The sequence below is a fragment of the Miniopterus natalensis genome, chromosome 16 (genome assembly GCF_054644295.1).
Source record: "Miniopterus natalensis isolate mMinNat1 chromosome 16, mMinNat1.hap1, whole genome shotgun sequence".
Lineage (NCBI taxonomy): Eukaryota > Metazoa > Chordata > Mammalia > Chiroptera > Miniopteridae > Miniopterus > Miniopterus natalensis.
Genome location: NC_142096.1, coordinates 20,956,787 through 20,980,500, shown reverse-complemented (window position 1 = coordinate 20,980,500; position 23,714 = coordinate 20,956,787). Strand labels below are relative to the sequence as shown.

The following is a 23,714-nucleotide window of genomic DNA, read 5'->3' as shown; positions in this document are numbered from 1 at the left end:
TAATATTACTGCCAGTGCAGGCTGTTATCACCATCAAATTATGTACTATGTGGATCAGCACCCAAATATCAACTGCCAGGTAAACCCATCTGGAAAATACATTTGGATCGCCTTTCCCCCGACATGTTAGGACAGCTATAGGAGGCATTTTCAGGAAGTCAACTTGGTGGCAATTCTAAAATCATTCTCTAATACTTTAAAATACAACAGTTTAGTAACGCAGAGGTCTGGCTTTCCCCAGAAAAGGAATAGTTGATAACACTAGCACATGCATCGTTTCCTCCGTGACCCCACTGGCCTGACAGAGTGAGCGTTTTCATGGAGGCTGCCCAGGGGGAAGCAGTGTAGTGAAAATGCTCACCATGGGGACACTCGAGTAAAGGTGTTCTCAGAGGGCCTACGACCCACCTCAGGGGAGGACACTTCACTCAGCACCCTCTTCACACACTGAACCCAGATGGGATGGAGACTGGATATGATTTGAGAGGGAGCAGGAGGACCTAGAAAAATTGAGACCACAGCCCTGGTGGTCTTGGTTGACTTGGTGACTTGGTTGGAGTGTTGTCCCATGCACCAGAAGGTTGCAGGTTTGATCCCAGGTCCCGGCACATTTGGGAGGCAGTCAATCAACACTTCTCTCTCTCTCTCTTCCACTTCCTCCCTCTCTAAAATCAGTTATAAAATTGAGACCATAGAAGAGGGGTGGGGGATGGGGATGAGCTGAAAGTCATTGAGGCAAATATTCTAGTCAACTTTCTGGAGCCACGCCTGCCACCTGGGAGAATTAGAGGATGGGATGCTTAGTAGAGCCAAGGAACATTCTTGAAAGATCAGAAATAATCTGCCAGAAGGCGTGGGACCCTATCAACTATTGGTTCTGGGTCTCTCTATGCCTCCTCCCTCCAAAAGACTACAGACAAATAAAATGGTTGAGTTCAGGGTCTGGGTCAAATACACCTGCATTCAAGTCTTGACTTTGTTGCCTGGTAGTTGGATGACCTGAGACAGGATATTTCACTTCTCTTTGCCTCAATTTCCTCATCAGTGAAGATGATAATAATATTGTCCATCTCGCAGGCTTGTAAGGGATGATGGATGAAAAGTGCCCAGCACATAGAAAATGTTCAGTAAATATTGGTTGCTGCTATAATACTGTTTTCCTATCCTTAGTTATTTACAAAGTGCCCTTCGATAACTGATTACTGACAAAGCACCATTCTCCTCTCGCCATCCTGAGGCTGCATAGAATGCTTAGGATGCCACTTTGATCTTTTATGTGTTTACAGTCAGCAGAAATTAATTCACATACTAGCTTTGTCAATTGCCATAGCCTTCAGGGTCCCAATCAGGAAAGACCTTGAGCAAAATAAGAAAAACATTCAATGTCAATAAGTGGGTCTGAATCTTCACCAAAGTGGCCTGTTATTCAAATAAAATAGTATAAAATGTGAAACTTCTTGGAGTGATCTCTCTTTATACTCAGGTGAAAGCTTTGGTTTTTACATTTCAGAGAGAAATTACAAGAAATGGGCCTTGTCAATGACCCCGGATTCACACCAGAAAGAAAACATCTAGAATATCTCCACAGAAGCTCTGTTGTACACAAACTTGTTGGAAAGTGGTTATACATATCTTTGTAACTTCCAATGTCCATTGAGGGTGGGTTTCCCCAATGAGGGGACTTAAATTGGGTTGGCTATTTTAGAACAAAGGGAAATCCTTTGATGATGACAATATCACATCTATTTTCTGCTGAATTACCCAATTAACTGTGGTTTGCCACCTTCTGCCTTTGCGTAAGGAGATTTAGATTCATGAAGTCATCTACTCATCTTTGAAAAATAAACCAGTTAAGAAAGTAGCCCTGGTAATAATATTCATTACAGCCTCAAACAACTCTCTCTTTTTCCATTTCATCACAGTCGTAATTAATTTCGTGGCTCAGGTACACGAGGAGATTTAAAGCGATGTTTATGAAATGAATTAGCCTCTCCCTCATCTTATTTAGCGTTCTCCATTGTGAATATACTCAAATTGTAATGGAGAGGCAATTTGTGAGAAAGCTCTCTGGTGTCCTTGATTCTGTATTCTCTAGAGGATTTATTATTTAGTTCTTTGTTTTATTTATTATTTAGTTCCTCCCTCAGGGCCAGAAGACAGACCTTGTGGCCGAAAGACAGTGGCTTTGGGCTACTTTGATGAGGCTCAACAGAGGGGGCCTACGAAGAAGCGAGGCAGGTGGGGAGGAGTGGAGTGGGGTGCATCCATCGCTCACCAGCATGTAGCAGCCAGAGCGTGAATGCAGTGCACACGTAATCTTTAGTTCCCTGTGCGAGAGGCCACATGCAATCATGCTTAGCCCTGGAATGGGGTGGGGAGACTTGGTTCTGGTCCTACCTCTGCCCTGGAAAAATCACATACTCCTTGTGGTCTCCAGCTTTTTCCAGTAAAATGAGGAGGTTGGAACAGAGGAGCTCTAAGGTGTCTTCCAGTTATGAAATCCCACGATCTTCCCATTTACTAACTGTAAAACTGTCCATTTGGCTACTCCTTATTTCAACTTGTCTTTGTGGTTTAAGTAGTTGATTACATGCATACACAGGCCTCTTGAAAATGATCTCTCTTTATCTGTATTGGGTCATATCAAGATCAACAGAAAAAAAAGGCTTGAGCTAGTTACTAGAGGGCTCTGTGCCATGTGACAGCTGTTAGTCAGGAGTGACTATCTCGTTTAAATTTGTTCTTCCATGACGTGAGCCACATTTCATGTGCTCCACAGCCACGTGGGTTAGTGGTAACAGCCTAGAGCAGCACAGGTCTAGGACGTTGCCATCATCACAGAAATTTCAATTGGGCAATATTGTAATTAGGAGGAATATCGTTTCTAAATAAGAGACCAACTCTTCCTCCTAACCCCAGACTGATAAATTACGATCTCCAAAGTCCCTGCTTGAAAATATCTTCCCCAAGAGCGTGTTATGGGGCCTCCCCGCCACCTCTTGCCCACTTCTCTCTTTCCCCTCCCACCCTGCCTGCTCTCATCCTGCTGATCCCTGGTGCCTGGTAGTCCTGATGGGATCACTCAGGGAAACGGCAGATGGAGAGGCGAAAATACCGCATTTTCCCTCCATTCAAATGTGCCGTTGGTTATAGGGCATAATATTGTTTGTTTTTTGGTTTAACTTGTCATTTTGAGATAATTTTAGATGTACAGATGAGTTGCTGAAATAGCACAGAGTACACCTTTCATACAGCTTCCCCTAAATTAACACTTTACATGCCCGTAATACGATGATTAAAACTAAGAAATTAATGCTAGTGTAATTCATTAGCTAAACTGCAGACTTTCTTCGGGTTTCACCAGTTTTTTCACTCTGCCCTTTTTCTGTTCCAGCATATTTCCGGGCTAATACCAAACCCAAGCAGAAAAGACTTACCAAACAAGGAACTGACTTTCTCACAGATCTGGCAGATACTTACGGGGCCTTGGGAAAAGCCACACAGAGGAGGGAGGACATATCTGTAGACTGAACTGACTTTAGTTGATACAGGTATTTCCAGAGAGTCTGGATTCAGGCAGCCAGCTTAGGCCACTCAAACAGTCGCAGCTGTTTACTTGTTTAGTCAATTGAAGTCTGTACTTACTGATAGTCCCTGCTGGAGACTGAGATGCCAAAAATCAGTCGATAAAATGTAGTGGAAGGACTCGAAGGACTTGGAGTCTGGAGAAAGAGGAATGTCAAATAAGTGAAACACATTCCCTCAGACCTTACCACGTCTCCAAAGCGGGCCCCGTGAGAACAGCCTCTTTGTCAAAGCATCAGGAACAGCACGGATGAGGTGAGGGCCACGTTTTGTATTCGCCATAGGCTGGCTTGCTGGTGGCCTTAGGAAACAGCAGTCCTGGAGACCAGAGCACCACCGTAGCCCTCTCGTCAGAGTGAGGCAAGAAATAGGGTTTTGACCAAGGTCCTCTCCCGGGAGATTCTGTGAAATCCTAAAGCCCTCCCGCAGTCACCAGTGTGTCATCTCAACAATCAAAGAATCCTCACTTTGGTTCGCCCTACGAGGTGAAGTGAGGGCTACTATGGTCAACGAAGTGGATGGACGTCTCTAAAGCACATGGGCTACCCCAAGCAAGTAGTAAACCAAAAACCACGCTTTATTTTTGGGAGAACTGCAGGGATAAGTTCTCTCACCACAGACCCAGGGGTTGCGCAGCATGTAAATCAGCCAGTCGGTTACTGTTGCCTTTTATTAAGGATGTCCATCGATAAAGGAATTGAAAGCAGAAGTGGTGACGGGCAGAAGTGGTGATGCAGAGAATAGGTGGGTTTTGGAGAATGAATGACGGGGACTTATCGCAAAGTTAATAAAGTGGTCGCTTGTTTCCATACAGATGCCAAGGAGCAAACACCATGGGGAAGACCGGCAGCAGCAAAAAGAAAGGCCTGCGACACAAGGCACCATCGAAGGAGCTCAGGAGGCTGCAGTGGTTGACGATGGGGCAGCGGAAAGCGCCTGCCTCTCCTCCGGGCTTCGGCACTTCGGAGATTAAAAAATAACAGCGGTGACACTTAATGTTCACTCCGTGGAATCAGCGGCAGCGGAAGGAAAGGTTGGCAGCTAAGAAAAAAACTTAAGAAAGAGAGAGGCTCGCCTGGCCAGAGTGGCTCAGCGGTTGAGCACCGACCTATGATTTAGGAGATCACAGTTCGATTCCCGGTCAGGGCACATACCGGGATTGCCCGCTCGATTCCCAGTCAGGGGCGTGCAGGAGGCACCCGATCAGTGATTCTCATCATTGATGTTTCTGTCTCTCTCTTTCTCCCTTCCTCTCTCTGAAATCAATAAAGACATATTTATCCCAAAGCCTATGTCCAAGACCATTGGCAACCAGCGAGTATAGGATGAAAACACAGTGGACCCTAGTGATGAAGAGGTGGCATATGATGAAGCTACAGATGAATTTGCTTCTGACTTCCACAGACAAACTTTTCCCAAGGTTCTCATCATGGATAGACCTCATCTATAGATAGACCTCATCTATAGATAGGCCTCATCTATAGATAGGCCTCATCTATAGATAGGCCTCATCTATAGATAGACCTCATGGGAGGACGGTTTGACTCTGTGAACAGCCAGTCAGAGGACTGGCTCTGAAAAAAACTATTCCACAGTGCATCTCATAGACTTCACAGATCTAATCATTGTTCATAAAGATCGTAAAACACCAGGTGGGTTAATACTGAGTCACTTGCCAAATGGACCAACTGCTCATTTATGAGCGGTGTTCGTCTGTGTTAGAACTTAAGAGAAGAAGAAAGGACCCCACAGAACACATACCTCAAATAATTCTGAATAACTGTACAACGTGGCTGGGTCATCCTGTTGGAGGGACGTCTGCATCTCTCTTTGCCCACAGTCAGTTAATCAGAAGGCAGGTTGCCGCATTCCACAGTGGGATTATATTGTCCTCAGATTCCACAGATACATATTCAAGAGTGAAGGGAAAAAAAAAGGGAATTCAGGAACGTGGGCCATGTTTTACCTTAAAATTAAGATCTTTTCTGAAAGGAACTTTTGATTCTAAATATAGAGCATATGAATGGATCCATAAGCCTTGGAAATGGATACAAGTAGAAGAAAAGTCCATTTATAAAGCACTGAAGGGATAGTATTGGATTTTGCTGAACAGGCCTGTCTTGAATTTGTGACAGAAAACTCTTCAAAACAGCATTTACTGATTTCATACAACCTCTTCCATGTCTGGACAAATTACCAAGTGCCATGAGTTACCAGCCACTGTTTCTGCAGGAAATACAAATAAAAGTCATTCTGATGAGAGTTTAAAAATATAAAATAAAATTTAAAAAGTGGTTGCTCTCATTGTGCCACCACTCTTCCCAATGTGGCCTCTCTCTACCGAAGTAAATCGTCGCAGCCCCGGGTGCTGATCTAAAGAAATGCTTTTTCTCCACCCCAGCGAGCAGAGGGCATCGGACGTTTGCTGTTGCCTGGCCGGGCAGCAGGACCTCGTCCTGTTTCAGGGCCCTGTGCCAAAGGGTCCCTGATCATCTCTTTCCCCAAAGACATCGCGCTGGTCCACTGCATTGAAAACATCATAATAACAGAACTTGCAGAGCAGGAAATAGCAGGTGCCATCGATGTCCTGGTAGGATGTGTGTCAGCCTGAACCACACCTCATGCAGCGGCCATCAACTCGGGCATCCTCAGAAGCACCCATCATTCCAGCTGAGCGGGCACTGAAGGCGCACAGAAGCTGCATGAACAGGGAGCTCACACGCCCAGTCTGCCTCCTCCTACTCCATTACCACCCTTATCTCAGCCCACACCCGGGCCTCGTAGAGAATCCTCCTGCTCGGTTGACTGAAAATGATCTGAGCATAGCAGGTGGGGCAAAAGCAGGTTTAAAGGTGAGTATGCAAAACACAGCATTTATTCTTGCATTATTATTTATTAATTATTGTATTATTTTCCATACCAACAATTCTGAAAGTTTTCTGAATTTTATTCCTCCATTATATGTCCTAACTAAATTTTAAAGTGATCCATAAAAATAAGAAGTTGATAAGTTGTACTTCATCAAAACTAAAAACCTTTGCTTTTCAAAAGACTCTCTTAAGAAAGTGAAAAGAAAGCCATAGACCAGGAGAAAATTTATTGTGTATCTGATGAAGTACTTATATCCAAATTATAAAATAACTCTCAGGATTCATTAATAAGAAAATAAACACCCTCCTCCACACCTGGGCAGAAGAAAATATGAATAGATACCTCACCAAAGAAGATATGCAGGTGGCAAATAAGCACATGAAAATATCCTTAACTTCATTAGTCATTAGGGAAATGCAAATTAAAATTATAATGAGATACCACAATGCGCCTATTAGAATGTCGAAAACTAAAAGGACTTTCTATACCAAGTGTTGGCAAGTTTGTGGAGAAACTGGAACCTTCAAACACTTCTGGTAGGATAATGAAATAGGGCAACTGCTTTGGAAAGAAGTTTGGCAGTTTTGTAAGAATTTAAACATACACCTACTATGTAATCCAGGCATTCAATTCCTATGCATTTATCCAGAAGAAATCAAAGCATTTGTCTATGAAAAAAGTAGCACATGATTGTTCATTGCAGCTTTATTTGTAATAGCCAGAAACCACAGGAACCCAAATATCCATGAGCAGGTGACTAAGTAACTAAACTGAAAGATTCACACAGTGGAATGCCACTCAACCACAGAAAGCAACGAGCTCCTGATGCCCACGACATGAGTGAATCTCAAAAACAGCTCTGCCTTGTAAACGAACTCAGACAAAAAAAAGACTAGATACCATATAATTCCATTTATAGAAAATTCTAGAAAACGGAGACTAATCTATAGTGATAGAAAGCAGATCAGTGGTTGCCTGGTGCTGAGGGGGCGGGAGGGTGGGAGGCAGGGCTTACAAAGAGACAGGAGTAAACCTTTGGGGTGATAGGTTCATTATTTTAATTGTGGTGATGGTTTCAGAGGCATCCGAACTTATCTAAACATGGTCAGTATAACTTAAGCCAGCGAGACCTCAATAAAGCTGTTAAAAATAAGATCAACTCATAAAAGTTAAAAGAGTAGACTGACACATAACAAAATGTCATTTATATAATTAACTATATGTATGTATTTGCACACAAAACAACACATTTTGAAAACAAATATATGAGCAAAAATAAACATATGAGAAAGCTGTCCTGTGGGTGAGTGGGAGCCGAGGAGGTGGAACTGGGGGAAAAGAGAAGAAGGAAAGAAACTGAAAAGGAGAGAGCCTTGTCCACATCAGTGATGACGGGTGACAAACATGATAAACCCTCTCCAGAAAAATTTATTTTCTCTTTATTGATTTTTTTTTTAAGTTTCTTACAAGATACGTTAGTTTTCATTGCTGAGATTTTTATGAAACTGGTGCGATAATTTTGTCTCCAAAGGGAGACAAGTTACATTTTAGAGCTTTTGGAGGGTGACTTGTGGTTTGTGCATGTCGCATCTCTGGAAATCCTGCTAGAAAACCCGCTAGCAGCAAAATGCCGCCATTCAGTACGGGCACAATTACCTTGATGTTTACAAAACTCCATCACGCCCTCTATGTGGGCCCATTGCACAGATGTTCAAGCACCTTCGAGCTGTGCTTTCACATGCACAGCTAGTAATTCCTAGGTGGGTTTCCCTTTAACTAAAGCTAACAGTAACCAGAGATACGCTGGCAGAGAGGTTTCCCTATGTAAAACATCGTTTATTTTTAGTTTATTGCAGGAAAATGTGCGCGTGTAGTGGGGGAGGGTGGTGGTTAGAAAATAATTAAAAGTGTGTGCGTCCTTATAACATGCTATCTCCACTAACTGAACTTCTAACCTGACATAAATACATTGCCTACTGTAACCTGTTTCTCCTGATTATTAACCTTGAGCGTGGCAACCTATAAATCATCCCCGAAACAGCTGGCGCTCAGCATTGCCCCAAAGGTACATGATTACGATCGTTTTATATATATCTTGGTATGCAGACATGAAAAATTCATTGAAGAGGTTGGTATTGTAAGACTCATTATAATGAATTTTCTCAAAAACATAGATCATGCTTAAAATAGGTGTCTGCTTATTATAATGCAGCCATTTATATCTTCTTGAATTACCTTGCCCATAGCTCAGCCATTTTCTTAAAGTCAAACACGATGATACCTAAACAGATTTACTGCAGTCACTTTGCACAGCTTAAAAGTAGAAGTTTGCTGGTGGGTTTTTTTTTCCTTTTTGTGTCAATGTCTACAGAATCCAAGGGTACAGATTTTTTTTTCAAGGGAATCATTTGGAAGGTCACTCCTGAAAGGCATCCCCATTTACTTGGGTTTGTCAACCACGAACACACAGAGCATAGAAACCCCCAAAAGTATTTTGCGTCTCACAGCTCACCAAGGCGTCCCTTTACTCCCTGCAGAAGGGTTCATATCAATATTCATCAGGCTGATAAAAGGTTAGAGCTGAAAGGGTGCTAACTATCACCGTGGTCTTCAGGTTCCAGTCAAGCAGCCCCAGGGAGGCAGTGACTCCCTCAAGGTCACGCGTGGGGAAAGGAGGGGGTTCCAGATTTGGAGCCCTGACCAGGTTTTAATAATAACAAAAGAATCACTCAGAAAAAAAATTTTTAAAAAAAATCTCTCAGAGAGTGCTTTCTAGGTGCAGGTGCGGTGCAAATGCTGGGCACGCGTTAGCCCGTGAACCCTCCCCGCGGGCGGAGCGCGTGGGCACCGCCATCGCCACCCTCACCCTCACCCTCACCCTCACCCTCACCCTCACCCTCACCCTCACCCTCACCCTCACTGCCACCTTGCAGGGAAGGGAGCAGCCCCGGGAGGTGGGGGCTGGCTCCGGGCCCGCGCCGTGTCCTCGGCAGAGCAGGGCTCGGTCAGACACGGCAGCCGGGGCCCGCGCCGGCCTCCGGCCGCATAGTGCTGCCTTCATCCAGGGGCGGCTCTTATCTTACCCTTTTCTCATGTGGTTGGCCGGACTCGTCAACCGTTGTTATAGGAATTCATTAAAAAGGTTTTCTTGTTTAATTTTAAAAAATGCACTTGGTCTGAGTTTGCTCAAGCTGCTGTAAAAAAAGTGCCACAGACTGGATGGTTTAAAAACCAAAACTTTATTCTCTCCTGGTTCTAGAGGCTGGAAGTCCAAGATCAAGGAGTCAGCAGGGTTGGTTCCTTCTGAGGCCTCCCTGCTCGTCTTGTAGATGGCAGTCTTCTCCCTGTGGGTCTTCACATGGTCCTCTCCCTGCCTGTCAGTGTCCTAATCGCTTCTTTAAAAAAAAAAAAAAAAAATGTCTTTATTGATTTCAGAAAGGAGAGGGAGAAAGAGAGAGAAACATCAATGAGTCATTGATCGGCCGACACCCGCACATCCCGCACTGGTGATTGACCCCGCAACCCGGGCATGTGCCCTGACCAGGAACAGAACCTCTTCTGGATCCTAGGTCGATGCTCAACCACTGAGCAACACCAGCCGGGCCCTAATCTCTTCTTAAAGGACACCGGTCAGACTGGATAAGGGCCCACCCACAAATCTTACTGTACCTTAATTACCTCTTTAAAGGCCCTATGCCCAAACAGTCACATTCTGAGGCGCTGGGGGATAAAATTCAGCTTGTAACACACACTATTCCTTTTCCTGGTGGAAAACCTACACATAAAAACATTGGATTGCAAACCAGTAGGCCCAGTCCCTGTAGGTGCACAGATCGTCATTCTTTACCAGGTGTGAGCTGTTAAAGCCAGTAAAACCTCTGTCTCTATCACCCTTTAAACCAAGCGTTGAAAAAAAGAGCTGCTTCCTGGCCGAGGACTTGTTTGCCTGCCTTTCGCCCTCTCCTTGGGGACCTGATCCACTGTCCACCTGTGTCCTGCACAGCCCGAGTCTGCTGCATTTCTGACTGCTGACCCGAGTTGCTGCTGCGTGGGGCCCCGGCTCCTGTGCCTGAGCAGCATGGATGCAAATTATGTGGGGAACCTTTTAAATAAGAAAGCAGAAATCCAGACTTCCCAAAGGCAAGCACCTCATGCAAAAAGACCTTTTCCCTTTCACCTCAGCTTCTTCCTGAGAAAGCTGAGGGCAACTCTCCAGGACCTATTTTGTTACATTTTAATTTGATTTTTATACCACATGTGGGGGCCAGAGCTCGATGGAGCGAAGGAAGTGGTGACTAAGGTGCTCTCTGCCATCTGGCAGGAGTGGGCACACCTGTGTGCCCAGGAACCTGGGTCAGCTGGGCAGGGATGCTATCCAGGTCCAGGGGCAGCTTCCAGAAGCCAGATGGGGAGAAAAGGTCTCGTTTTTGTCTTCTAGTTTTTCTTGAGGACCAAGAGAAAGGCCTCGAGATGTACTAGGTTGCCCTGAGTTTCCATCAGCCTTGGTGCTGATGGGTGAGAAAATAATTCATCCCAGTAAAAACAAACACACTCACACAAGAATGGGGCCGATACAATGGGGACGACCTTCCCTGTGGTACCATCGTCACGCAGGGACAGTATGGACAATACTTGACATTGTGAAAGTGTTTATTTTGTGCCAGTTCTGCTCAGTAGCTCCGCATGCATTACCTCATTCAGCCCTCAAAACAGGCCTAGTCGGTAGGTGCTATTACCATGCCCACTTTGTGCAGGAGAAAAAGAGGCAGTCACAACTGCTGGCTGGGCCACAATGGAGACAGGAGTCCTCTGTGCAGGAGGCATGTGGAGGGAATACTCCATTTAATTGCAAACTGGGCTTTCCTCTTCAAGGACTGGTCTTTCGTCAGATTCCCATCTCCAGTGGCATTTAAATGCGACCCCAAATGTAAAGTATAGCAGAGGGAATACAGTCAATAACATGGCAGGAAGTATGTCAGGTGTCAGATGGGTACCGGGCTTAAGGTGATCACTTTGTAAAGTATATAAATGTCTAATCACTATGTTGTACACCTAAAACTAATATTTTGTAAGACAACTGTAATTGAAAAATAATTTATAAAAAATTAGAAAAAATTAAAGCAATCCCAAGTCAACTCAAATCTAATTTTCTGGTCCTTTCTTACTACCATCTCAAAGAGGGAGTCATAGATACATTAAGGGCCGGATGAAACTTAGGGACCCTCTTTCCAGACACACACACACATAATTGTACATCTGACTTCAGAGGACGTGGGGCTACCTTCACCTTCCTTCCTCAAAGCCCATCTAAGGACCCATGTTAAGAATCCTTTTTTAAAAGCACAATTTTTCAAAAAGAAGGCCGCCACCCATTATTGAATGTTAAAATCAATTTAGAGGGGAATGATAAATTCTTTAATGAAACAGAATACAACAAAAAGATTAGAGTGCATTACAGGGAGAAAGAATATGTTGCATTTTGAGAAGTTTTGAAAAAGTTCTTACCTGAATATGAATGTGTACGAGGTCCCAGAATAACTCTCTCTCTCGCTTCTGAGAGCCAGGGCTCCAGAAAGCCTCATGCCCACCGACTCCCTCCTCCAGGCCCTGCTCTGCTCTGGTCCACTGAGAACCTCCTGTGTTTTCAGGATGGCACCAGCCTCGTTTCTGTGAATGTCCCTTACAGACCACATCACCCAGCCACGTCCTCAGGGCTCTTCACTGCCCTCTGCTACGTCATGTCCTCGGAGCTCATGAGATGATGGTTTACATGGAGTGTCAGTCAGTGCTGGACACTAAGGACGCCCCAGATTCACCCTAATCCTCACACACACTATCAGGAAGCAGTATTACGATCAGTATGATTATTATTCCAAACTGACAAGCGAGGGTGAGGAAGGCGAGGCTCAGAGAGGAACAAGCTCTTGTACGCAGGGCTGCCCGCTGTGCGGTGTGAGAATGTGCTAGAAAGAAGGATCTCTGGGTTTAGAGAGCAGGCTGCCTGCAAGTCCCAACCAAGCCCCTTGCTAGCCTTGGATCTCGGAGCCTTAATATCTTTAGTCTCTAAAACGTGTGGTCTCAAGGCCGTATCACTTGAGATGACACATGCAAAATGTTTTGAACTCTGTAAATTGCAGGCAGATATGTTATTTATATAAACTATGTCTGCAACATGCTAAGGTCCTTGAGACTGAAAAAACACCTGACTCCATTCTCTGCCCCTCAGGCCCAGCCCCAGCGTAGCCTCCAGCTGCAGTGAAACATTCCCCGACGGATTGCTGCTTAAGGACAAGAATGATGCCTACTATTCCCTTTCTCCAGTGAACTTAACCCAAAGTGTCCTCAGTATACACCGTGGCATTTGCCTTGAGAGAGAGGAGGCTACACGTAGGGAGGCCCAAAGCGCGACACGTCTGCCTTGAGCCCTCAAGCAAGGTGTCCAGTCCCAGAAGGAAGCCGGCCTGTGGACTCTGGCAGCGGGGGTGCTCTTCTCCGCCACTGCTGCCATCATTTTTAGGCCACTGTTGGTGGCACCACCAAGCGAAATGGCATCATAACCGTGCTCATGCAGGAGAGGCTGTTGTGTGAGTCATTTAACTGAAGCTTCTAAAGTTTTTTTTTCTGCAATGAAAGCAGCCTAGATGGCCTCGCCTTCAGGTAAAACCAGGTGAGTTTAAGCTGCCTGGGCCCTGGGTGAGGCTGTGAGGGCAGGGAGGTGAAATTACCTGCAGCCGAGGACAGCCAATCGGGCCCTCTCCCAGGATCTATGGGCTCAGGACCTTCTTAATTACTCAGTACATTTTGCTGCAAGTGACACTCAACTGGCCAGGCTAATTCGTACGCGTAACAGCCATTCGAGCTGTGGGTCTGCCTAAAGCCTCTCGTTATGGTGGAGTCAGTGTCCCCTTGAGGGCAGGGAGGACATCATCCTTCGCATGGTCCCGAGAAGAAAGGTGCCTCATCGACCGCGTTTCAGCTCTTGGGCACGTGTCCAAGAGCATGGCCCTGCCCCCCGCCCTCTATCTCTCTGCCTCACTGCTGGGCCACACCACAAAACAAAACAGCAAACTGCTGAGAGGAGGCTTTCGGACGCGCAGACAGGCAGGCGACAGAAGCCTGGGCGGGTCTGAAGCAGGTCGACCGAAGATGAGATTTTAGCTCTGTCGTCATTTGAGCTCCAAATACAAGGAGAAACAACAAGCGAGTCTCAAAGTTGCTTTTCTTCTTGCGAAAATTTTACACCTTTGGTGTCTTGGTTCCATCCCGCCTCTCACAGGTCAGCGTTGTTTGCGCACTCGGCTTGCTCCCAAGCCGCGTGAAAAAAACCAACATAAATACAAGCAGCTTTTGTTTCCTTGACATCAGACAGTGTTCAGATTTTTCGCAGTAATTATCCCCAACAGGGTTTTAATGGTAATAAACAGTTGATACTTGTATTAATAGACAGGTGTGGGGCTGAAAAGTAAATTTTAAGCTTTCCCCCCCCCCCCAAGGTACCCCCACCATATATTCTGATAGCCAATGGAATTGTCTCAATTTTCCCGAGGGACCGAGGGGCAGGGCCAGGCACCTTGCCACCGCCACCGAGCTGCCATTGCTGTTAATCAGTCTGGCTTCTGTCTTAGCACACACAGGTTCTCTGCAAAATGGGACTCTAAAGAAAAAGGGGCTATGGGGTTGGTTTGTAATTTTACCTCGTGGAGAGTGAGGGGGAAAGGGAGGTTTTTAAATGGTTTTATGTCACCCTTCGGGCTATTCCGATTAGCCCAGCTGCTCCTCAGCAGCTCGCCACGGCCGAAGCTGCAGGAACTGAGGAGCAGGCCCGCTCAGGGGGAGCACGATGCTCCGCGGCCGGACACAGCGGCCGCTCTCAGCCTGGGAATCTCACAGTAGGATGCAAAGGACCCTGGAGGTGCCTCGCAGGGCCCCTGGGCCCAGGGAGAGAGCGGTAGCTCTGCAGCTACGGGTTTGCAAAGCCGACAGCCCAGAAAACCTGCTGCTGGGGTTCCCATCCTCGCAGGAACTTCAAGTTTCAGACTTAGCTGGGGCCGCCTTTCAGAGCGATTCAGAAATTCAGAGCTCACTCACTACCCAAGCCCTACAGGACAAGCTTTCATAACGTACACAAATACGTAAGACTGTCAGTTCATAGGTGACACATAAAATCAGCACGGATGGGAAGCGCGATCGTAACTGCTTGTTTTTTAACTCGAATATCTTTCAATTGTCCTTCTCTAGTACCTTTTTCTTGCAGCATGAGAATCTGGAACCTTCTGGTTTGTTCTTCCTCAGATCATAACATCAGTTGTTATTAAAGGAGTTTGTAGCTTATTCTAATTTAGGTTTGGGGTTTTTGTTTGAGACTGTATGCAGACCGAGTTAACGTGAATGGCAGGTTTGTACTTGAGACACAGAGTCCACAGCTAGACACCCCCCCGAAGTCTAAAGGTCAGTTCTCCCCACCACACTTGTCTTACCACTGGGCCTTGGGCAAATGACCCCGCCTCACCTAGGGTGGTGGCAAGAACACTGGGGTGTGGCCTGGATTCACTCACAAGTGTCTATTAACAAAAAAAATGCTGAATTCTAAAATGTGAAGGGCTTCCCGACTCCTGAGGAAACATGGTGAGACATGCTGGACAGGAGGCTTCTGTTCTAAATGTGATGTGTGCTCCCCAAACTATTAAATTTACAGCCTGCTTAGGTTTCAGTCGCCCAGCCTACCTCCAAGTCGAGGTCTCTTGAGCTGCGACTGGCGAGTGGGGTGGTTTTGGGTTGCAAAGGATACGAAGCCACTGCGGTACCTGGCTCCAGGCACAGAAAGCATCAGGTTTCTCTCATTTGTAATTTTGAAATCGAGCTTTCAGATCAAAATGCAGAGGCAGCCAAGCAACAATGGAGGAAGCCCCGTCGAGTAGAGTATTAAGTGATTACTGAACAATATTTTGACTTGGTGTTTCTCTGTATTATACATCAGAAATCTATTATGCTGTCCTTTAGCTGTAACTTAAAATTCACCGTGACAAATTTGTCTCGGAGTCCAGTAAGGGCCTCGTGAATACGGCAGGTTCACAGGAAGGAGCCGTCGCGGGAAGCACCACACTCAGCGCGTCTGTAAGCACTTGGAGGCGGGTCCCACCATCTGTCTGCTCAATTGATGCAACTTTTGTTATAGCTTAGGAGCTAAACAAGTTACAAGAGTAAAGTGTTGTGAAGATGATGCTGGATGAAAGAATATCTGAAATTTTAATTGTTGTTACCCTGTTCTTCAGTTTTATTTAAATCACATGGTAAACATTCACTGATTAAGGAAATGCAAATTAAAATTTAACTCTACATTGGCAGATCCAAAATAAGATCTACTGACCAACAGACCCAGTAGGAGGTGGAGCCACATCGCCAACACATACACACAAGGAGTATTTTTGTGCTGCTTTAGACTTAGAGATTCAGTAAGAATGGGAGAACAGGGAAGTTGAGCAGAAACCTTAAACATAAAAATGACTTAATAGTTCAAAATACTTTGAAAATCACCATCCTAACTCCTACCAGAAAAATCTCCAAATTGGGTGACTCTCCCAATAAAAAATTCAAGATGAAATCCTTCTCACCGAAGGAGTCTTACATTCGATTAAGTAATCCAGATGTTAATTTATTCATCTATTTTGCCAAATGTAGTTTACTTTACTTTATGAAACTGTGGTAAATCTTATCCATGCTAAGAAAATACATAAAATTGCTCATTAGAGAGCCAAGTTGAATGAATTAGATATAGTCTAACTTTTAAGTGCTTGTTAGTAGAAGTCGTTTGCATTGTTTTGCTTCCTAATTTAAATTTACTGGTGGCTCTGGAGACACAGTGATGCTCACGGCACACACACATTTCAACCACACACCAATGCACATACCGTCTGACCTCCGCTACCTTTAAGAAATAGTTTAAAACTCCTCCCAAACATAATAAACAAGTAATTCTAATTGAACTGAACAGATAATCTTGTAACGGCATGGAGGGAAATTTTTCTGTTCCCTGTACCTTGTAACACTAATCATGGAGTTCTTTTTAAAAAGCATAGTGTACATTCACCTCTTGGTTTTACTTTAGGTATATTTCAGTAGGAGTAATCCTGAAGAGTTAATACAAATTATCCAGCTAATGTAAACAGGAGGCTCCCTCTCTAACATTCATATGACCAGGTCACTTTCCTGCATAAATCCTTCCAAAGACTTTGTACCGCACTTAAAGGGAAACCCAAACCCCCACCAGGGCCACCCTAGCCCCTGCCTCCCCGTTCTTCCAGGCAGACAGGTTCCTCGAGCCCCCTCATCTTTCAAACTCACTCCCAATTCATGGTCCTTGCGTTGGCTGTCCCCTTTGCCTGGAACTTTCTCCAATCAGCTCTCGTCTGGCTCCTGCCTCTCATCCCTCGGGTGTAAGCAAAGCTGTCCACTCCTTAGGAACCCCCTTGACCACTCACCACATTATTTAATACATTCCTCAATCTACGTAAGTTTTATCTGTAATCTGCTTATCACCTGTCTCTTCCTTCTAGAGTGTAAGCTCCGTAACAGCAGGGGACTGGGCTTTATTTTCACTGCTGTATTCTCGCCACTGAATCAGCAGCCAGCACCCACTGTGTTGGAGAATGTTCGTTACGCTAGTGCATCGGTCAAGGGCCTGGACCTTGAAGTTGCATCCATCTGGGTTCAAATACCAGGTTTGCAAGTTACTAGCTCTAAAGCTTGAGTAGATTCACCTTTTATAAGAGCTTGATTTCTTAATAAAATATACTCATAGGGCAAGATAAATCCAAATTTGAGTTAACTGGGACTTGAGTTTCCTTAGCGCTCACACTCTTCCAGGCTCTACTTCATGTAGACTTTCTCTTAATTCTCAACATCAAACTTCAGATTCCTTATGGAGGAATTTGTGGAAAAAACAGAAAAATACAGAAGCCCCCAAACACTTCAGCTCATCATACAGTGATTTTCCCTCAGAGGCCCGAGAGTGCAGTAGCTAGGAGAGCATAGGTAGGCTCTGTAGCCAGCGTGCCTGGGTTCGAATGCAGCTATGTTTACTGCTGGCCAGTTCCTTAAACTCTCATGTGTTTTCTCTGGAAAAACTGCATTTCCCTCTTGAGAAGTGATGATTAAGCAGCCAGGCCATGGAAACCACTCAGCACCTTGGTGCCCAATTTACACTAAGCACACAATGACCACCACTTAGCACCAGGCTGCATTTAAAATATTTCTAACTTAGGTCAATTCAAGACCTAATGTCAAAAATTAATTCCATTAGGAGAAAGAAAAAAAAGCATTTCCCAACGTGGAAAATTGAATGTTTTAACAGGTGAATTCCAGAAAACCCAAAGCTGGCCGTGGACTAGCTACTCAGGGTTCCTCTGGCAAGAGCTAGCGATGCCTCTGCTTTGAAGACCATCGTTGCTCTCAGCATTTCCTTCTCACAGCGCCAGGCACATCATACGCTCTATTTACAGAAGGTTACAGGAAAACTTCCAAGACTATAAAGAATTTTAGAAAAAGACCCTTTTATGACTCATTTTATTAAACAGAAGTCTCTCTAAGTCTTATTTTAAGGCTTAAAAAAAAAAAAAAACCCTTTCAATTATTTAAATATTTAAATTCTCTGCACTTCACGCAGATCTAGTTTTATTTCCCATGTTCAAAGAATTCCGTTTCGGAGGATCTTCTCTGAAAGGCACTTTCCTCAGTGCACACCTCCCACTGGGTAACTTCCAGGCAAGAACGGTAACGAGGGAGAAACAACCACGGGTTCCCTGAGGTGGCGGCTTCACGTCGTTCCTTTTCCAGGTCATGATGGGCGTGTTTTCATCTTGGGATGTAAATTAAGCGAATCTCACTGTCTACAGGGACTGAGACGGCCGGTCCTGTAACATCGGGTGGGGATGGGCTGTGTGCGCGCGTGGGGGAGGGCGTGGAGGGAGGCGACATTCGCAGGCCTGCGGACACCCCTCTTCTCTTTTTTCACTGCTTGGAAACACAGCTTTGTGTTTGGTCAGGTGACATGAAAAGGTAAGAACAGTAGCTCTCAAATTGGACTTTACCTCAAATATCAGAGGTCACAGAGGGGTGCGCGGATCCGCCGCTCCCGAGTCTGTGCGCGCGTGTGCACTTGGCGTGCTTAAGCGGGTCCCTTTTCATTCCGCCTGGGTTTTCCGCCGTTCCTGGCATCAAGCACTGGTCCGCGGGACACCAGCGTGCCTTTGTGTCCCTTGCTGACACTCGGCATTGTGTTTTTCTACCCATTAACCAAGGATAAATGACCTAGATATTGTGCCTATTAAAGCTTCATTTTTCTCCTGCCCTTTTGTTCTGCAGTGTACCACATTATCAGGCGCTGCACACATTTTTAAGTATTCTCGGGCGCCGATGCCCTTTGGAGGGAGTAATAGGAGGTTTTTGTGTGTGGTTCTGCTGAGATATCTGGAGTGGAATTATGTGCAGGTAATTTAAGGTTTCTCTTGCCGTCTCGTCTGAAGACAATCCGTTTAGCGCACTACTAACAGCTAATCTAGTAGAATAGGATATATCAAGAAACTGTACAAAGGCCAGAATGCTGTATTTGCATCTATTGCGGATACAAAAAATAGAGTGAACACCAGTTCCCCTACACGCTACATTCTATAATTACATTTCTGCATATCATGGGTCACTTTTATTAAAAGCATCATTACTACAGTTGGCAGCAATTTACATTTTATCTTACATGATAGCAGTTTTCAAGGAAAAAAAAAATAAAAGGACATCACAACAAAGAAAAACAATACATTTACAAAGTCATGTCTGTAAACTTCAAGGCTAGTTTAGAGCTGAGGTAATGCTGTTTTAGCTTTGTGGCTAAAGTAACAAAGTCCTTTAATTTAAAAAAGGTACCTGATTCTCTATTCTCACTCTTTATTCATCTATTTAGTTTGTTTATACCAGTGCATTACAAGACCACGAGACAATGGAACTGTAGTTCTATCTGGCAAGAACCCTCCCAGTAGGTTAATTTCCAAAGGGACCCTTCACATTCAACAGCTGCCTTATTATTGCTGCGCCTCCGGACAGAGACGTTCACACTAACGTGGAGATTGTCAGAGTGTACGGTGTGTGTCTGTGCCAGTGTGGGAACCCCCTACCGTCAGAAAGGGAGACAAATGAGCAAGTGTGATATGTATGGTAAATTTCATCCTGACCTTCACAGCAAAGAAATTAAAATTAAAAAAATTAAATATATAACTTCATACTTCCTTTGAGCAGCGCTTCCTTCCATTAGTGCCACTCAGTTACAAATTGCTCTTTATTATAATACCAATGGTACCAAAAGAAGAGGGGAGAAAGCAGAGCATTATGTGAGTTTCCTTAAAAAGACATGATCACCTCTCAAATTTCATCTCTCCTAGGGATAATAAATAATGCACTGCACAATACTTAATGACCAAGATACCTTTTGACACACCTGTATAACATGACTTGGACTTTTTTTTTTTTCTTTTTTTTTTTGCTACACTATGTTACAGAACAGCTTATAAAACTAGGTATGAACATTAACTGTGAGTGTAAACAGTAGGACTACCACTTGTCAAAAGTTTTAAACACTTCAACGGGAACTGGTACTGGTTACTCGTCGTTTTCATTGTTTTCTGCTTCGTCCGCCCCGTCCAGCGAGTCCAGCTCTTCGCCCTGTGCCATTTCGTCTTCTAGGAGGGAGGACTCGGCAGTCTTGTCCAGGTTCTCCTCGGCGTCGCTGCCCTCGAGGTTCTCCTCCTGGAAGGCGGCGCCCTCGGCCTTGTCGGGGGCCTTTTCCGCGCCGGAGCCCACGGCGTTCTGAAGTCCTGCGAGCGCGGGGAAGCCGGGCAGCGTCAATCCCCCCAGTCCCGGAGGTAGAAACATGGACGGGTAGAAGAGGCCCGGGGCCACGGTGGACAGGAGGAAAGGGTTGAAGGCCAGCGGGTTGGAGGGCAACCCGGCCGGGGCGCTAGCAGCACCAACGGAGCCGTTGGCGGAGTCGGCGGCCGAGGCGGCGTCCGCGCTCTTCTCGGAGTCCTTGCTCTCGTCTTCGTGCTCGTGGCCTTTCTCCTCGCCCTTCGGGGCGCCGTCCTCCGGCTCGCCCTGGCCGGCAGCAGTAGTGGCGTTTCCAGCAGCAGCGGACAGCGGGCTGTTGAGCAGCCCGCCCAGCCCGAACACGTTGGGCAGGCCCGCCATGCCCGGCAGCATGAGGGGCAGCACGGCAGCAGGGTTCTTGGCGTCGCCTCCGGCAGCGGCCGCTGTCGCCAGGCCCGGAGGGAAGCCCATGAGGCCCGCCAGCTGGAGGGACTGGAGGCTCTGGAGGTTCTGAAGGCTCGTGAGGTCCATGCCAGCAAACAGGCTGTTCACCAGCAGAGGGTTGATGCCCGACGTGGAGGCCGCGGCGGCTGCGGCCGCCGCCCGGGCGATCTCGCTCTTGGGCCTTCTTCCTCTCCGGCTCGCTCCCTCTCCCCTCACCACAGGTCCAGTGAGAAGCCGGTCAAACATCGACTCGGGAACAAAACCCTGAAGGGGCAGAGGGGCAGAGTGGCCATCAGAGCTGCCGAAGGCGGCTTACCGTCAGCGGGGCCTCTGCGCCGGCCTCAGAGCTGACGTTCCGAATGGAAATACCAAGCAAGTATTTCCGCTCTACAACTTACGAAAGCAAAGCTTCTATATTTTAGCATCACATTAGCTCACTGGATTGTGCTGAGGTGCATAAAAACTGTCAAAGGCTGCTCTGCCGGTGAGGTCACTGTAGAGCCAGAGGGCTGCTCAGCAACGAAAAGGAACAAACTTCCCACACACACATGCAACCACTTGGCTGAATCTCAATGTAAGTGAAACAAAAGGTTACACACTTTATGCTTCTGTTTATGACATCCTCAGTAAAACAGAACTCTAGGGACAGAGAACAGATCAGCAGTTGTCAGGGTGGGGGGTGGGAGGTGGTGAGGGAGCCACTGACACCAGGGTGTCCGGGGGGTGGGGCTGCCTGCATTCTGATCACGGTGGCAGTTCACGTGCTATGCATGTGGTAGGGTTGACATTACTAGACACCAAAAGAAAAATAAGCTGTTTTACTGTATACTTCAAAACAAACAAACAAACAAACAAAAAAGAATTAAGACATCATTAACAAATTAATCTTAAAAAAATTTAGGCAGAATTGTTGTATTTTAGTGATTTTTCAACCAGTGTGCTGCAAGTATTTTTAAAATGTGGGCTACCTGACTATTTAGTAAGAGGCACTGACCTCTTTTCCCTTAGATTGTCAAATAAAAAAATGACAATAGCCAACACAACAGCAGCCATCCAGTGTGAATGCCCTGTCTTGAACCATAAATATATAGGTCATATAATAGAATTGCATCTTATTGGGCACATCACATAATAAAGCTGTTTCTGATTGGTTAATTCTTGGTACCAGAAATCCTTGTATGCAAGTAAGGCACCTGAAGTTCTAAAAAGTCACTTTGGAGTAAAATAGGTAGGTAATCAATCAAAATTATACCTATTTCTTTTGTGAGATTGGCAAAAAACATATTTTTTGGTATGCCGAGGAATTTTAGGAATTATCAGTTTATGTGTGCCATGAGATGAAAAAGGTTGGAAATTGCTGGTTTTATTTAAAAAATTTTTTTATGTATCTTTATTGATTTCAGAGAAAGGAAGGGAGAGGGAAAAAAAGAGACAGAAACATCAATGACAAGAGTGATTGATTGGCTGCTTCCTGCACGCCCTCTATCGGGGGATCGAGCCTGAAGCCTGGGCATGTGCCCTGACCAGGAATTAAACCTTGATCTCCTGGATCAAAGGTCGATGCTCAACCGCTGAGCCACGCAGGCCGGCTGCTGGTTTATTTTAATATCAGAAATCACAGTTAATCTTAATACTCTAATCCACCATAAATTCCATTCCATAGGTAGACTGTTAACTAAGTTTACCTGGGGGGGTGCTGCTCTGTAGGAAGTTCACCTCTGAGACTGTGAATGTGCATTTCAACACAATCCTCTTAAATCAGAGCTAATTAACACGCTTGGGATTAATGATGTATGGACACAAGACACACTGTATTTAGAATGTATGAAAATGATGTATTATGTCAATTCGCTTAGGCTATTCTTCTACATCTTTCTATTCGTGGCCAGTAGAAAATAAATAAAAATTCAGGAAAAGTTTTGTTTAGATACCTTCCTCGGCAGACATGCAGAGCGTGTACTTACAGACTGTTTAACGATATCAGTCCAGTCTGGAGCAACTGCAAACTCCGGATTTTCTTCCAGCCACCTGGGCAGATCCTTCATTGGAGGCGCCATAGCTCCACCCATCTGGGGAGAGGAGTGGGAAACATAAGTTCTCCCCTTCCCTGTACCATCTCTCTACATACACTTTTCATGCACATATCACGTACATACATTCAGAAAGAAATGTGATCTTTTTTTAAAAAAATTAAAAATATCAGGATAAAACATTTCTTTCTGGGATAAGAAATCACAGAGATCAATTCCCCTTTCCAACAGCGTTTACCTTCTTTCCATTTCGTTTATTGACAACAGGCACCCTTTCCTCTCCTGTCAAAGTGTTTATATCCAATTTATTAGGGTTTCGACACCTATGTCGTTTCTGTTTCGGTTTCTGAAACGAGGAAAACAGCACATCTGCATTCTTCTGCAAAAAAAAAAAAAGTACATATTTAGTAAAACTGTATTTAAAACTTATTTTTCCTGTATAAATCAAGTCATTTTCAATTATTATGGAAGTTTCAAGAATTATTTTAATTACTGGATATAATACTTTTCTTTGAAAGGAAAGTCCTATTCCGCCCCCCTCACCCCAGTACACATTAAGAAACTAAACAAACTCGTAAGCTGAGAATCTGCTTTGCCTTTTGTCTATCAATAACACCGCTAAAAGTCTTTTCTTCACATGTTTAACCACGTCATGCTATTTTTAAAGAAAACTTTCTCTAGTTCCTTCGTTAATTTCTATGCAGTGATGGGAATGAATGCAGAGATGCTATCCCATCTATGACACGACTGTACACGAGGCGAACCAACCAAGGGACAGGAGGACCTTTGTAGGAGGGGCCATTCTGAGGGGCAGAAATCAACTCAGGCTGAACTCAACAAAATGAAATGCAGAATCCTACCATAAGTGTTTAAAAATCAATCACGTAAGTATGGAAGTAAAAGATTTGTGTTGCTAGCTAGTAAACACTGTATATG

General features: G+C 45.1%; 1 protein-coding gene and 1 pseudogene across 2 annotated transcripts in view; one reads left to right on the top strand and one right to left on the bottom strand.

The window, feature by feature from the left end:
* The first annotated feature begins 4,418 nt into the window (after positions 1-4,418).
* On the top strand, positions 4,419-5,902 carry LOC107526450 (ribosome production factor 1-like; annotated as a pseudogene).
* Positions 5,903-19,040: 13,138 nt separating this feature from the next.
* The window catches only part of CHD7 (chromodomain helicase DNA binding protein 7), a 177,761-nt gene continuing 173,087 nt past the window's right edge, over positions 19,041-23,714 (bottom strand). For both annotated transcript variants that reach the window (XM_087825395.1, XM_087825396.1), the window contains exons 36-38: positions 23,017-23,157; positions 22,713-22,817; positions 19,041-21,012 (exon numbers count right to left, since the gene is read on the bottom strand). In XM_087825395.1, coding sequence (XP_087681521.1) covers positions 20,101-21,012; positions 22,713-22,817; positions 23,017-23,157 — 1,158 coding nt within the window. In that variant the 3' untranslated portion in view covers positions 19,041-20,100. The remainder of the gene's footprint in view (positions 21,013-22,712; positions 22,818-23,016; positions 23,158-23,714) is intronic.